This window comes from Lipotes vexillifer, unplaced genomic scaffold (genome assembly GCF_000442215.2).
Source record: "Lipotes vexillifer unplaced genomic scaffold, Lipotes_vexillifer_v1.1 scaffold1396, whole genome shotgun sequence".
NCBI lineage: Eukaryota > Metazoa > Chordata > Mammalia > Artiodactyla > Lipotidae > Lipotes > Lipotes vexillifer.
In genome coordinates this window covers 931,696-944,705 of record NW_006777671.1, presented here as the reverse complement: position 1 = coordinate 944,705, position 13,010 = coordinate 931,696, and the positions used below count along the sequence as shown (strand labels likewise).

The window sequence follows — 13,010 nt, the reverse complement described above, 5'->3', positions numbered from 1 at the left end:
TGACCACTGTGGATTGACAAATGGCTATGAAACCAGAATACAAACATTATAAATTTTAAAGAAAGGTAATGACGGTATTATGAATTTAGCAAATCTTGAAAACAGTAAAATCTGTGTTAAGGAGGCATTACCTATCATTGTTGAGAATACTAAGATTAGGAAGATTATTGCATGAAGATTTCATAAAAATAAACTGGTTTAATTCTTTCAAGTCTGACTGATTCAATATTTTACTATCACTTGAAAATTACCCTAGGTATATGTTTTCAAATTGGACAAAGAATTATTTGAAATCTGTTTATAATGAATCACTATAGGAATAATCTACTGAAACATGAATCATGTTAAAAACAATTATTACAATCATCCTGTGTTCTGCGGAAAGAGGATCTTTGATAGGACATTCATAATCAATGCTTCAAGACTGATAAATTTAATAACAGTTTACTTGAAACAAATTTACTTTGCCCGTAAATTCCTAAGAGAAGGAGCCTTCTACTCTATACAGTATATCTAGCAATGCTTGACACTTTAAAATTGAACTGAAACTCTGAACTGGCATTTACTAAGTAGGAGATCAATTCTATTACAGGCTGAAAACCACTGGATTAGAACACAATTAGTCAGTAACTTCTCCTAACCTATCCCACCCTACCTTAACCTTTTATAGACAATTTTAAAGACTCTGATATAATTTTCTTATAAATAGTGCCTGAATCTTGCAGTAGATTCTAATTTATTTAAAGATAATCACAGATTGATTTAAAAGATATTTTTTCCAGATTTGCTTTAAACTTACAAATTAAGTATGGTGTACATAAATATTAACTTAGATAACCACATATTATAGGGAAAGCAGATATATGGACCACTGCAGAAAAATTATTAATTTTTTAAAATTTTAATAAAAGAAAAATAAAACATGTAACACAAAATATGAACATGAAGCCATATGACATAAAAAATAAAATTATTCTATCAGAAGTGATTTAAAATTAAATCTTTTGGGAAGTATTTTGACATAATTCAATGAATTCAATGACCAACAGCTTCCCATATCACAAAGAAACAAAGCACAAAATTATCTAAAGTCTAGATGCATTATCAGTTCTTAATGCAACCTCAAACATTTTACTAGCAACTTTGATTTCCTTTTGAAATAGGCTTCTGTACATATGCATTTATATACAAACATTTATTAAACATGATTTTAAAACAAACTGTATGTACAAAAGATCAGCATTCCTATAAATAAAAACATTAGGTGGCAAAAAGGCACTTGTAAGTAAAAATCTACAGTAGTTTTTACAAAACAAACACATTTACCTTGGATACTGTACAATAAACATTAATTCCTATACCAATAATGAAAATACTAGTTTACTAACTAATGGTAACGATGTAACTTTAAAAAACATATTTACATATACTCTGAAGTCCATTTAATAAAAGCACCATGATTCTCTCCTAAAGTCATGTTCATGAAAAGTAAAAACACAATTACCAAAAAACCAGTGTTCACAATTTTTCTTGTTTAAAAGTTTTTGTATTTCTAAATTGAAAACTGTTTATATGAAATTAGCATAGTGTAAAACAAAAAACAAAACGAAAAGCCCTGCTGCTCTGACTTCTGAAAACCATACCTACTCTATTATTGCATGTTGTATTTTATGAAGAGCACTACTCATGCACTCCCTTACAACTGTTTAATACTATTGCTGGCAAAAAAGTTCCTGGATATCAAATAATTAAAAAGTTGCTTCAAACCAGTTGAAGTTTTATTTGAATGTTATACAACTTAAAAAATGCTGTATATCAGTTACAAAAGTGAATAGGAAACATGCCAATTCATTTGGTGTGCAAAAATATTTTTCCACTACACAGAATTTAAGGGCTTCACAGAATTTTTTTCAAATTTTACATTTCCAGCAGAAACACTAATGAATAACCAACCACTTCTCAAGGGGATGTTAATATGCTTCCACTTTTGTCAAACTTTTTACCCTTGGACAATGCTGCAACCTGTTTGAGTAGTTCTCTGTTTTTGGCCTGTGGAAGACAAAAACATTTACGATTAAAAATGTTTCAAACATTAAGTTATACTGAAGAATACTATTTCAAATATTTCACTGAAACACTAACAGAATAAATGAAAGAGTTGATATATTTAGGTTCATCTCTTTAATGCTGGATATGTAGAAGGAAAATCCTAGATTCGTTTATCAGCCCCCTTTGTAATGGCAATATTAAAGTAATTGTTGTCCAAAGATATAACTGGTTACACAAAAGGCAACTTAAAGTGAATCCATTTAAAAGAGGGTCAAAATTTTAAATAGGGGAAAAATATTTTTGTTTTATCTGAAAAACATGAATCAAAAACTATGAATATAAGTACTGTTGTATGATTAATAAGATCAAATAACAAGTGATAACTTGAAAGGGCTATTTTCAGACAAACTCTACAAAGTCTTTCATTTTGATGTTTACCTATTTATAGAGCAAGCATAAGAGGTCCTTTTTGCAAAAATATTCAGACTTTATCACTTTCCCAAAGGGACTACTCTCTTAATGATATTCAAAAGAAAACTTTTTGAAGCACCCACCACAACCACCCTTTCTGGTCTTTTTGTTGTTGTTGTTGTTCCTTTAATTGGCATACAGTTATTTGGTAGTGGCTTTGATATAATTTGAGCAGTTACACATCATCACTGTTTTCATTTTCATGAAAGGCTGAAATTTCTTTTCAAAGATTCAAGATTTCATTTTGCCATCAATCTGAACTGAATTTGCAAGTCATTCAAATGTTCCATCCACCACTGACAAACACACTGTCCTCAAGCCAATGTGCTATGACAGTCACTAGTGTTTAGTGAGGAGGAAGGTATAAATGGGGGCCTTCAGTGAATATTTTCAAATTTTGACTACATCCATCTCCCTGTGTAATCTCTTAACTGTGGCAATGTAGATAATAAAGGACCCTCCATATATACAAATACGTTAATGCACAAATGCTTTTGGAGTTTTTGAGCCAAAACAGGGAGAATGTTGACAACAGTCTGGAATTCTTGTGATGCTCAGTGCTTATTTTTCGAGGTTGGTAGTTTCAAATGTTTTGAGAGTTATTAGAACAAGATAAATTTTCTGCTTCAGCATTCAGTTTCTTATGACAAAAAGAAAAATTTGTCTTATGACAAAATTTCAGAAGATATCCTCTGGTTTATGTTTGAAAACCATTTTCCTTCACAGGTCTCAAGATTTTTTATTATCTACACTTTTTTAACCTCAGTGCTTTATCTTCTACTCTAATTTTAGCCTTTGTATGGCACTCTGCCTTTCCAGTATACCATCTTAAAGCAGCTTCATAGAACATAACCTTTCCCAGGCTTTGTACGTCCCAACCCTCCCCAACCCTTCACCAAATTCTCCCTAATTAATACCCATGACCTCCAAAATGCAAATATCCTAGCTATCTTACATTTGCAAGTCAAATCATTTTTAAATGTTCGACTGTATGATTAATAGCATTTCTCTATTCCACGATTATTAAATAATTAAGGTGGTAATTAAGGGCTTCAATTTCAAATTCAATTTCAAATTTGGAAAATCATCAAGAATTTAAAACGATTTTTATTTTCCCTTTAAAAAGAAATAGTTTGAGAAACTCAGACGACAAATCAGTGAGAATGCCTGGCAGTTAGTGGAGGTCAAGTGCACGCAACCATTATCAATTGATGTGTTACTCAGCTGACCAGTCCTAGTAAACATGGTAGTTATAAGTTGTTTTCTTTTCATTGTTTGCTACATATTATTCAATATCTATCTATAATAGACTCACTGGTTAAAAAAAAGGAATCTTAAGAAACAGAAATTTTAAAATACAAATTAATGAAGGGCATAAAAAAAGGAAAATGTCTGCAAACTTGTCTCAAAGAGATCTGTCAGATTTGTAAGTTATACAAAAGTATTTACACTGACATAGCAAATCATTAAAGAGTTAATTTTCAAACTATCTTTTCTCATTCATCAAGAAAAAAACAAAAAAATCAATGAGTTTATAATTTTCATATTCTAAGTATGAAATTCAAGAACTCAAACCTTAGGTATTGAAAGAAGTTTTTCCTTTTAATTCTTTAGCAGCTAATTTTCAATCTGCATGTATATATTCAGTCTCCTAATCACGTCACTAGTAAATTTATTTGCTGATAAATTATGTAAGAAAAAAGCCTTTAAGAAAAATAAACAGTAAGTCAGTTGTTAAATGGGGACAAGTCCAAATCTGTCTTATTCTTATTTCGGTACATTTAAAATACATTTTATAGTAATATTTAATATATATGCATTAAAATTCTTTATCCTAATATTACTTCTTTATTATGCACCATGCAAAAATCAATTATTTAAGAACTCTTAAGCAAGTTAAGTTAAAAATGTTTAGAAATGCTGGCCTCAAGAAAAGAATATGTGGATTACGAATCACACAGATCCTGATTTGAATCCTGGCTCTGCCACTTATCTGCTATGTAACTTGGGAGTCTATTTTCTCATATGTAAAACAGAAACTTCACCATCTACCTCGACAGGAGTTGAAAGAACTAATCAAATATACAAAACACTTAGCCTAACACAGTGGCTGTTATATAGTAGGCACTCAAATGTTAATTCCCTTTCCCCTTTTATCAACTTACCTCCTAAATGAAGGTATATTTTTTATTTGGCTTTCTTGATACTTTAGACAATTTGGTTTTTGTTTGGTTGGTTGGGATTTGTTGTGGGTTTTTGGTATTTTGGACAATTTTTTTCTTGTGATGCTCAGTGCTTATTTTTCAAGGTTGGTAGTTTCAAATGTTTTGAGAGTTATTAGAACAAGATAAATTTTCTGCTTCAGCATTCAGTTTCTTATGACAAAAAGAAAAACAGTTCACTATGTTTACTCACTTAGGTGGAGAACCTTACTAGTACATGGTTGCTAAAGGGAGTGGGGTTAAAAGAGGATACGTAACTGTGACAGAATGTCATCAGTAATAATACAAATGATAAAGGGAAGTGATCTGACAATAAGGATGAAGTAGAAGACCTGAGTAACCTGAGGTGGGAGTCAGTGCAGAACAGGAGAAAAGTATAGTTAAATCTGAGTCAGAAGATATAGGTTTCTATGTCACTTCTGACTCTGTGACCACAGCTCCATCTGGATACCACATAATTTAAAGTTACTGTAGGGAGCAAATAAGACAGCCTATGTAAAATTATGATGAAAATGTATACTTCTATATAATTATTAGTTATTATTAAATTATATGAAACTTCAGCTACCAACCAGGAAGAGGTAGGCTTAAGATACTAATCAGGCTAAGATGGCAAAGAGAGGTTCCCTTGTGCTTACAACTACAAAAGGAAACAACAAATTGCTCTTTTGAACAGTGAGAAGTACTAAGTTTTATCATAGTTAAGTACTGCTCACAGGTTTTCTGTCATATCATTCTGGATTTATTCATGTCTTGGCTAAATCACATTAAACCAGAGATCACCATGCAGAAGATTTTGTTTCCAGTAATCATTCGGCACTAATAACTGAATGAGTAAAATAACATAAAACTACTGCTTGCTGGTGGATGAGAAACAATAATGTACAAGAAGCCTAATATATAAAATGGGCAATCTCTCAGAACAGAGGGCAGATGGGCATTTCCATAAATCGTCACTCATTCAACAAATTATTTGAATTCCTACTATGTGTCAGGTTCTACGAAAGTTTCTCTTCAGAATTCTCTGTAATAGTAAGATCAGCGTTACGACTAGGCAATCTCTACCTTGAATTTCAACAGGTTCCTAAATCCACTTTACAATCTTACTCAATTTAAGCTATTTTCAAAGTATGAAGAACACAAAACCAAAAGATAGGAAATAGCAAATATCCCCTGGTATTACACTGTTTAAAAAAAAAAAAAAAAAAAAAGCAGGGCAATATTAATTCCTTCCTTCCCAAGCTACACTCTCCCATCAAGAGCCTAAAGTCTGTGTGCTGCCATCTTCTATGCTTTTAAGATTTAATTCTACAAATGTCAGAATGTATAAATTGATAAAACATATGATTAACTTAGTGTAGTCTGATTTCTAAATTTATGAAACCTAGGTGAAAAAAGGCTTAAATAAGGGAATAACCTAAATCTCTGTTTGATGCTCTCCATCTCTGCATTCCAGACCTCAGAAACCACCCTCCTTGTCACTGTGGTGACTCTCGGCATCACCATTCAGTTGTTTTGTATATGGACACCTTACTGAGTATCCTCTGCAGTACTCCGAGGAGGCTGGCCTACATCCTTAGAGGCTCCCTGCTGTGGATACAGCAGAACCCTATTTGGCACTTTAAAAATCACAGTACAGGGGCTTCCCTGGTGGCGCAGTGGTTGAGAGTCCGCCTGCCGATGCTGGAACAAAAAAAAACAAGCAAAACTCTAAAAAATATGGGCAAGAGTTATAAATAGGAAATTGACCCAAATTGACCCAAAAAAAGAGAGACTCACAAGATCCATCAATATATTCTAAGGTGCTCCCCACCGAAAAAAAAAAAAAAAAAAAAAAAAAATCACAGTACAGATGTTAAAGTGCACTCTTTGGCCTTGCATCTCTGCATGCAGCATGAACTTCCTCCACTCGAGGTCCCATAAATTGGTTTTGTAGCCCCACCTCTTTTCCCGTTATCTGGGAGGAAACAGGAAGAATAACTACACAATGTACTGAAGATCTTACTTTCACCTTAGTTTCATGAATCTGATTTTTAATTTTTTGCTTTTCACCTGAGGATCAACTGAACATACTTCAGTGATATCCTCCTCTGAGAACCCCATTTGAACTTTAGGCAAAAGGTTTCAGAATTAATCTACTGAATCCCCTTATCAAGTGATTTCAGGCAATAACTTTTAATGGGAGCAGGATTACAAGGTATTTTAAGTCAAAATCAAAGCTGAAAATGCTCTAGATATGCATAAAGTAGGGATACCAATACCAGTCTAAGAGAAAGAATACTATTAACCAAGTTTACCCTCCTTGCCTAACAGTTTACATAAATAATCTCATTTACCTGGAGTTGTTCCACAGTTTCTTTGTGAGCTTTTTCCATACTGTTCATCTTTGTTCTCAAGTTTGACTCTTGGTACTGAAAGTCTGCCTTAAGTTCAGTTAACTGAAAGATTAAAGAAAAAAAAAATGTATATACATGTGTGTATATATATCTATATATATATATCTATATATGCATATGCACAAACACATCATTGTTAAATATTTTTCACAATAAACTCACAATTCATTATAAAAGTGGAGAATGTTAATAGCAGTTTACTGAGTTTTGTAACTTATCTCAAATTTGTTTTGCGAAATGATGAATTCTATATAATTTACTACTTTAACATTAATACAATTTTAATGTTAAGATAATATTGAAACATCAGTATAACTTTTTTTTTTCTTGCGTTATGCGGGCCTCTCACTGTTGTGGCCTCTCCCATTTGCGGAGCACAGGCTCCGGACGCGCAGGCCCAGCGGCCATGGCTCACGGGCCCAGCCGCTCCGCGGCATGTGGGATCCTCCCGAAACGGGGCACGAACCCGCGTCTCCTGCATCGGCAGGCGGACTCTCAAGCACTGCGCCACCAGGGAAGCCCCATCAGTATAACTTTTGAGAAGTTGTCTTTTTTGTTTCTTTTTAAAGGTGGTTTCACTGGACACAGTTTGGCAACTGGTATGCCAACAGAAAAGCTTAATGGTTAATACCTTGGAAAATGCTTCAGTTAAAACATACTTCACATTATATATAAACAAAGTAAACAGTAAAAACTGGTTTCAGGTTACAATAATCTTTCAATGAAAAAAGAAAAAAATTTCACACTGGGCAAGTACATAAAGGAACAGTCTTATCAACCAAAAGCTATATTGCTTTTATTTTAAAATTTATGTGCAGAATTCCATATTCAATACCACTTAAGATTTGAGGTAAAAATGGAGAACAAAGAACAGCAATACAACTAACAGAATAAGAAAGGAAAGGGGGTTACTTTAAAATTTGGGCTAAATTAGACAACGTAAGAAAAAAGATGGTGATTTGAGGAAGGAAAGACAGCTATATGACAATTTTTTTCATAAATATAAATGACATACATAAAGATACAAAATCTCATGACTTCATACTAAAAAATAAGTTGGTATTATATAATTTCAACATAAGAACCAGGCAGAAGAAAGCTTCTGGTTATTTTTAATTGGTTTTCATTACGTAAGCTTTAAAGGTTTGCAGGTTCTTTTCTGTAATTACCCGGTAGCCAGTAAACAAAGAAGTACACCAAAAAGAGAGAAAGGAAGTCACAGTGCCCTATATTCTGATTTTCTGAATAAAAGCTCTCACTTTTTGTCCAGTTCAAAGAATAACTGAATCCTGCTTTCTACATTACAAAGGGATTCCTTTTCTGAAATGTCAGTTCACATCAGATAAGCTATGATATTTTCATCACTACACTGTGAGTTGCCTCCAGATTATGAATTTCTGGAAGATAAGAATCATGTCTTATTTCACCTTTTTATCCTCATGATCTAGTACATGGCTGGCTCTAGAAGTCACTGAATAAAGTGAAATAAATTCTAGAAAATAACGTGGTTGTCTTACATTTACATTATTTAAAAAAGCTCTAAGTATGTAGCTATTTTAGGCTTACAATTATTTTCCTCATAGTACTGCTAATTTCCATCCCCTTTTAGTGTTTAAGAAAAAAGGAACACTAACAAAACCAGAAAACTTTTCACTAACTGCACTAACACAGAATAGTGATACTTGAAGGAAAAAAAACATCTAAAAAAGCCAAAATTCCACAATTCATTACTACGTAGTTTTGGAATCATTGCTATTTTATAGTAAACTTACCATTTTATTCAACTATTATCTAGGTTAGTACTGATAGACCTGTCTTTGTGTAACAGAAATGTTTCTAATATTTTGTGTGTAAAACAAATTTCCATTAAAGCTAATTTAAAATATTCTGTTGTTAAGCAAAAAGAACCATAAAAAATAAAATACTCCTAACTATCCTATTTTTGTCTATGTCAATCCTAAATTTCATATATCGAATTTGCTTAAGGTAAGGTACAAATGTATTAAAATAAATTTAAATCCATTAATCATCAAGGTGTGGGAAAATGTAACATAAAAGTTACATTTTTACATGAAAGCCAGAAGTAAAAGCCAACTCAAACTCAAGCACTACTATGGAATCTCAGAGATAGCTACATACTACATATTCATAATCACAACTTGATAATTTTAAAAGAACGTTTTTAATGTTTTCCTATTGCAATGATATGTTTGAAATAGGTCAAACCAGACAGTCTAGGATCATAAAACAAGTACAGAAGTAGGTTCTACCCTCAAAGAAGACCAAACCTCAGTAATAGCAGCTATGAGCACTTATACATGCCAGAAGCTGTAAGTAAACACTTTACATTCTCATTTAATCATAACCATCTTCCCATGAGATGGTGTTAATCCTCTCATTTTTAAAATAAGAAAACTGAGGCGCAAACAGGTAAAATTCTGCTCAAGTGCACACAGAAAAGTATTAGAACTTTTCACTAAACAGACAACATATTCGATATTTCTCTTTATCTAACTGATAAAGTCCCAATAAGTACACTTACTTCCTATCTTAGATACCTATTGTTAATCATTACCACATAGGAAATTCCCACAGCACTAATTTTCTCCACTTATTTGATCTTGATTGAAATAAATATATAATTGGTATATTAGACTATATTCAATTACTTTCTTATACCAAAAGAATTGACATAATATTCCATTTACATCTCTTTTTCAAATTAAGACATTAGATCTAATTTTAGATTACAGGCTTACTGAAAACTAATGTTCAGAAATTATTAGAATTTTAATCATCTCTCAATTGATTCTTAGAACTAAAATTCTGAAGTACCACTTTTACATATCATAATTAGATGGCCTATGTTCCAATTTGGGCTTCTGTGTCTTATAAGAATCATGTACCACAAACATGACCAAGTTACTGAAGAAAGTCTAACAAAATTTGCAATTATCAAGCAAGAGTCAAGATGTAAACCTTACCAGGCTTCAGTGAACCATGAACTTACCTTTTTATCTTTTTCTAAAATGGTCTGGTCTCTCTGTTGTAAGAGACGTTTAAGTGACATCACTTCTTCTTTCAGTTGACTTATAAGGACAAAATTGTCTGTTCCCCCACTATCTGCTGACTGATTTATAGAGCTACTAAAAAGAAAAAAGTAAAACACAGTTAAATGAAGTAGAAGGAAAATTAGCAGGTGTTCAAATTGCATAAATTAGACAATTCCACAAACATCCTTAAGGCTAATGCAAAAAAATATGTACCTGACAGAAATGGATGCAACTGGCAAATTACCTTACTAATGGCACACATTACATACACCTGCAGAAATATAATTCAGTATTAGCTTTTAGGGGGTCAATACTTCTAGTGTAAAGCAATAGGCAGCCAATTTGTACAGTAACATCAGCAAACTTTTGGCTAATGAACTAAAACAAAGTCACTCTCAAAATACTTTAAATCTAAAAACATTTTCCAAGCAGGTCAATTTCAAATATCACAATTAGTTTTGTGTTTCACTGAAGAATAATTAAGATAATGTTCTCTATTCAGATTTTTTTTCAAAACCCAAATTTATGCCCCAAATAGAACATCATTCAGTGCCACTTTCTTATTGCTAAAATTAAGTTAAAAATTTAAACTGATTATGTTTACTCTTCTAGGTGACTCAAAGAAGTCAATGTAGAAGATACATGTTCTATTCTTTTACCTAGTAATAATTGGCAATCAGCCATAACTGTTCAACTAAGTTGAATTTTCATAGCACTAAAGGAATTCATTTTTACCTATCTCCATTAGATGGCTTAGATTCCAATTTGGGCTTTTTCTTTGGAGTTTCGTTCTGAATTGCTGCAGAGGATTTATGGCTGAAACCAAACATTAATAAAAATAATTAGAGTAAAAAGGGCATAGGCATCAAATGAAAAGTTATTCTTCTTCCCCTAAAGTTTTACTGAACATCAGTTTTTTTAAAGCCTAAGTAAAAAAGTTAAAGGAATATCACATCTTAAAAAATACTTGTCAAAATACTTCATAAAATACGTTAACATATTTACCTCTGTTTCCACAGTCCCTGCTCTTGTTCTGGACTCAGATTGCTGATTCTGAAAAATACAGATGATATCTAATAACATTTATTTAACCCATCAACACTTTAACAGCATTCTTCCCAATGGAATCAAATGATATATGTTTATATTCTTTTGTTCTGAGAAAGGCATATTCAACTAAGTTTTCAGACTAAGCTAATATATATTGAATAAATCACATTCCAATAAGATAAATTCTAATCAAATGACTACTAGCCATCTTAAGTTGTTTAAGAAAGGTAAGATGATAGGGACTGGATTTTCTTTTTAATCAGGACTTTCAATAATTCAATTTAATATCATATTAAGGGTTAGGGTATATGAGCATGAAAACCACCACAACAGGGTTCTATAATGACAAAGTCTGAAAATCATCATTCTTAGGCTACCCTTACTATTTCAGACAGATGTTTTATCTTAAAGTTAAGGCTTTCCTAATAATCCTACGTAGAGATTCCTTTGGAGTAACTCAAGTTGCTCACAATAGTGTCAACTTGAACCAGGAAATATCTGAATTTTTCTTTCTTTCCTAGTTTTCCTAAGAATCTTTTCCAAAGCCTCATCTTTCATTAGGCTGTACTCTGGAGCAGTCATGCTGAAAATACTGGGAAATCTCATAGTAACTACTGATTTTACTTTTACTTATAATTACTACTACAGTACTACTTCTTTTCCACTATGCCACAATACTAGCAACCACTTTATAACTCACTATGAATTGTCCATACTTTTTTCCTGTACTTTCACATTGGCCAATCCTTCATTAACCTCTAGCTTATTCATTCAACATATGCAGAGCATCTCCTAATGTACTGCACACCACGTAAACTGCTGACACTTGAACAACATGGGGGTTTGGGGGGTGCCGATCCTCTGTGCAGTTGAAAATCTGCACTTAACTTTATGGTCAGCCCTCCATATAGGAGGTTCTGCATCCACAGACTCAATCAACCACAGATCATGTAGAACTGTAGTAAATATTCAGTAAAAAAAAAAAAAAAAAAAAAACTGAGTATATAAGTGGATCTATGCAGTTCTAACCTGTTGTTGTTCAAGGGTCCACTGTATATACAATGTAAGAGATGTTAAAAAGACCTGGGCTGTGTGACCTTTTGCAAGTTCTTAAAATCCCTGAGCCTCAGTTACCTCATCTGTCAAATGGATATAAAACATACCTTATAGGGAAAATGAGGATTAAATGAGTTACCTATGTAAAGACTCTTAGTACAGTGCTAGCATACACAAAATAAAAATATGTACATATGTTTGTGTGTGTATATAAAATTTACTATTCTTTTAGCTGTAGAAGCTTTTTAACCATGTTCTTAAGAATCAGCTATAAATAACAAGCTGGGGAAACAGCAGCTGTAATTCTCTCAACCTGAGTTATTCTCTACTTGTGGCAATGAACGGCAACCCTACTGAGGAATTCAGTTGCCATTTTGTTTCTTTTACAAATTTCATTAAAAGCATTAGCAAGGTATATAATCACACATGAATTAATAGAACTATCCAGACCTCAAAATGAGAAAAATCACATTAATAATGACTTAACAGAAACAGAATCTCAGCTTTCTGAGGTGGGCTATTTCTTGCATCCATGTTAACCTGAGTTTCTTCCTTCCCCCATCACTATATATCACAATATATAAGCTCTTCATAATCATCCTTATCCAATGAACTTAAGATAGGGCTCCACAAACTGGTTGCCTACTCATCAAATACAAAATAGTATTTGCATATCTTAAATAATCAAAAGGAAAATAAAAAGTCAATCCATT

The 13,010-nt window shown here is 32.5% G+C and overlaps 1 protein-coding gene across 1 annotated transcript in view; it reads right to left on the bottom strand.

Annotated features, from left to right (window-relative positions):
• Positions 1-657: 657 nt before the first annotated feature.
• FAM76B (family with sequence similarity 76 member B) overlaps positions 658-13,010 on the bottom strand; it is an 18,845-nt gene continuing 6,492 nt past the window's right edge. The window contains exons 6-10 of the mRNA XM_007451256.1: positions 11,197-11,244; positions 10,927-11,007; positions 10,149-10,284; positions 7,079-7,180; positions 658-2,049 (exon numbers count right to left, since the gene is read on the bottom strand). Of these exons, the coding sequence (XP_007451318.1) occupies positions 1,960-2,049; positions 7,079-7,180; positions 10,149-10,284; positions 10,927-11,007; positions 11,197-11,244 (457 nt within the window). The 3' untranslated portion in view covers positions 658-1,959. The remainder of the gene's footprint in view (positions 2,050-7,078; positions 7,181-10,148; positions 10,285-10,926; positions 11,008-11,196; positions 11,245-13,010) is intronic.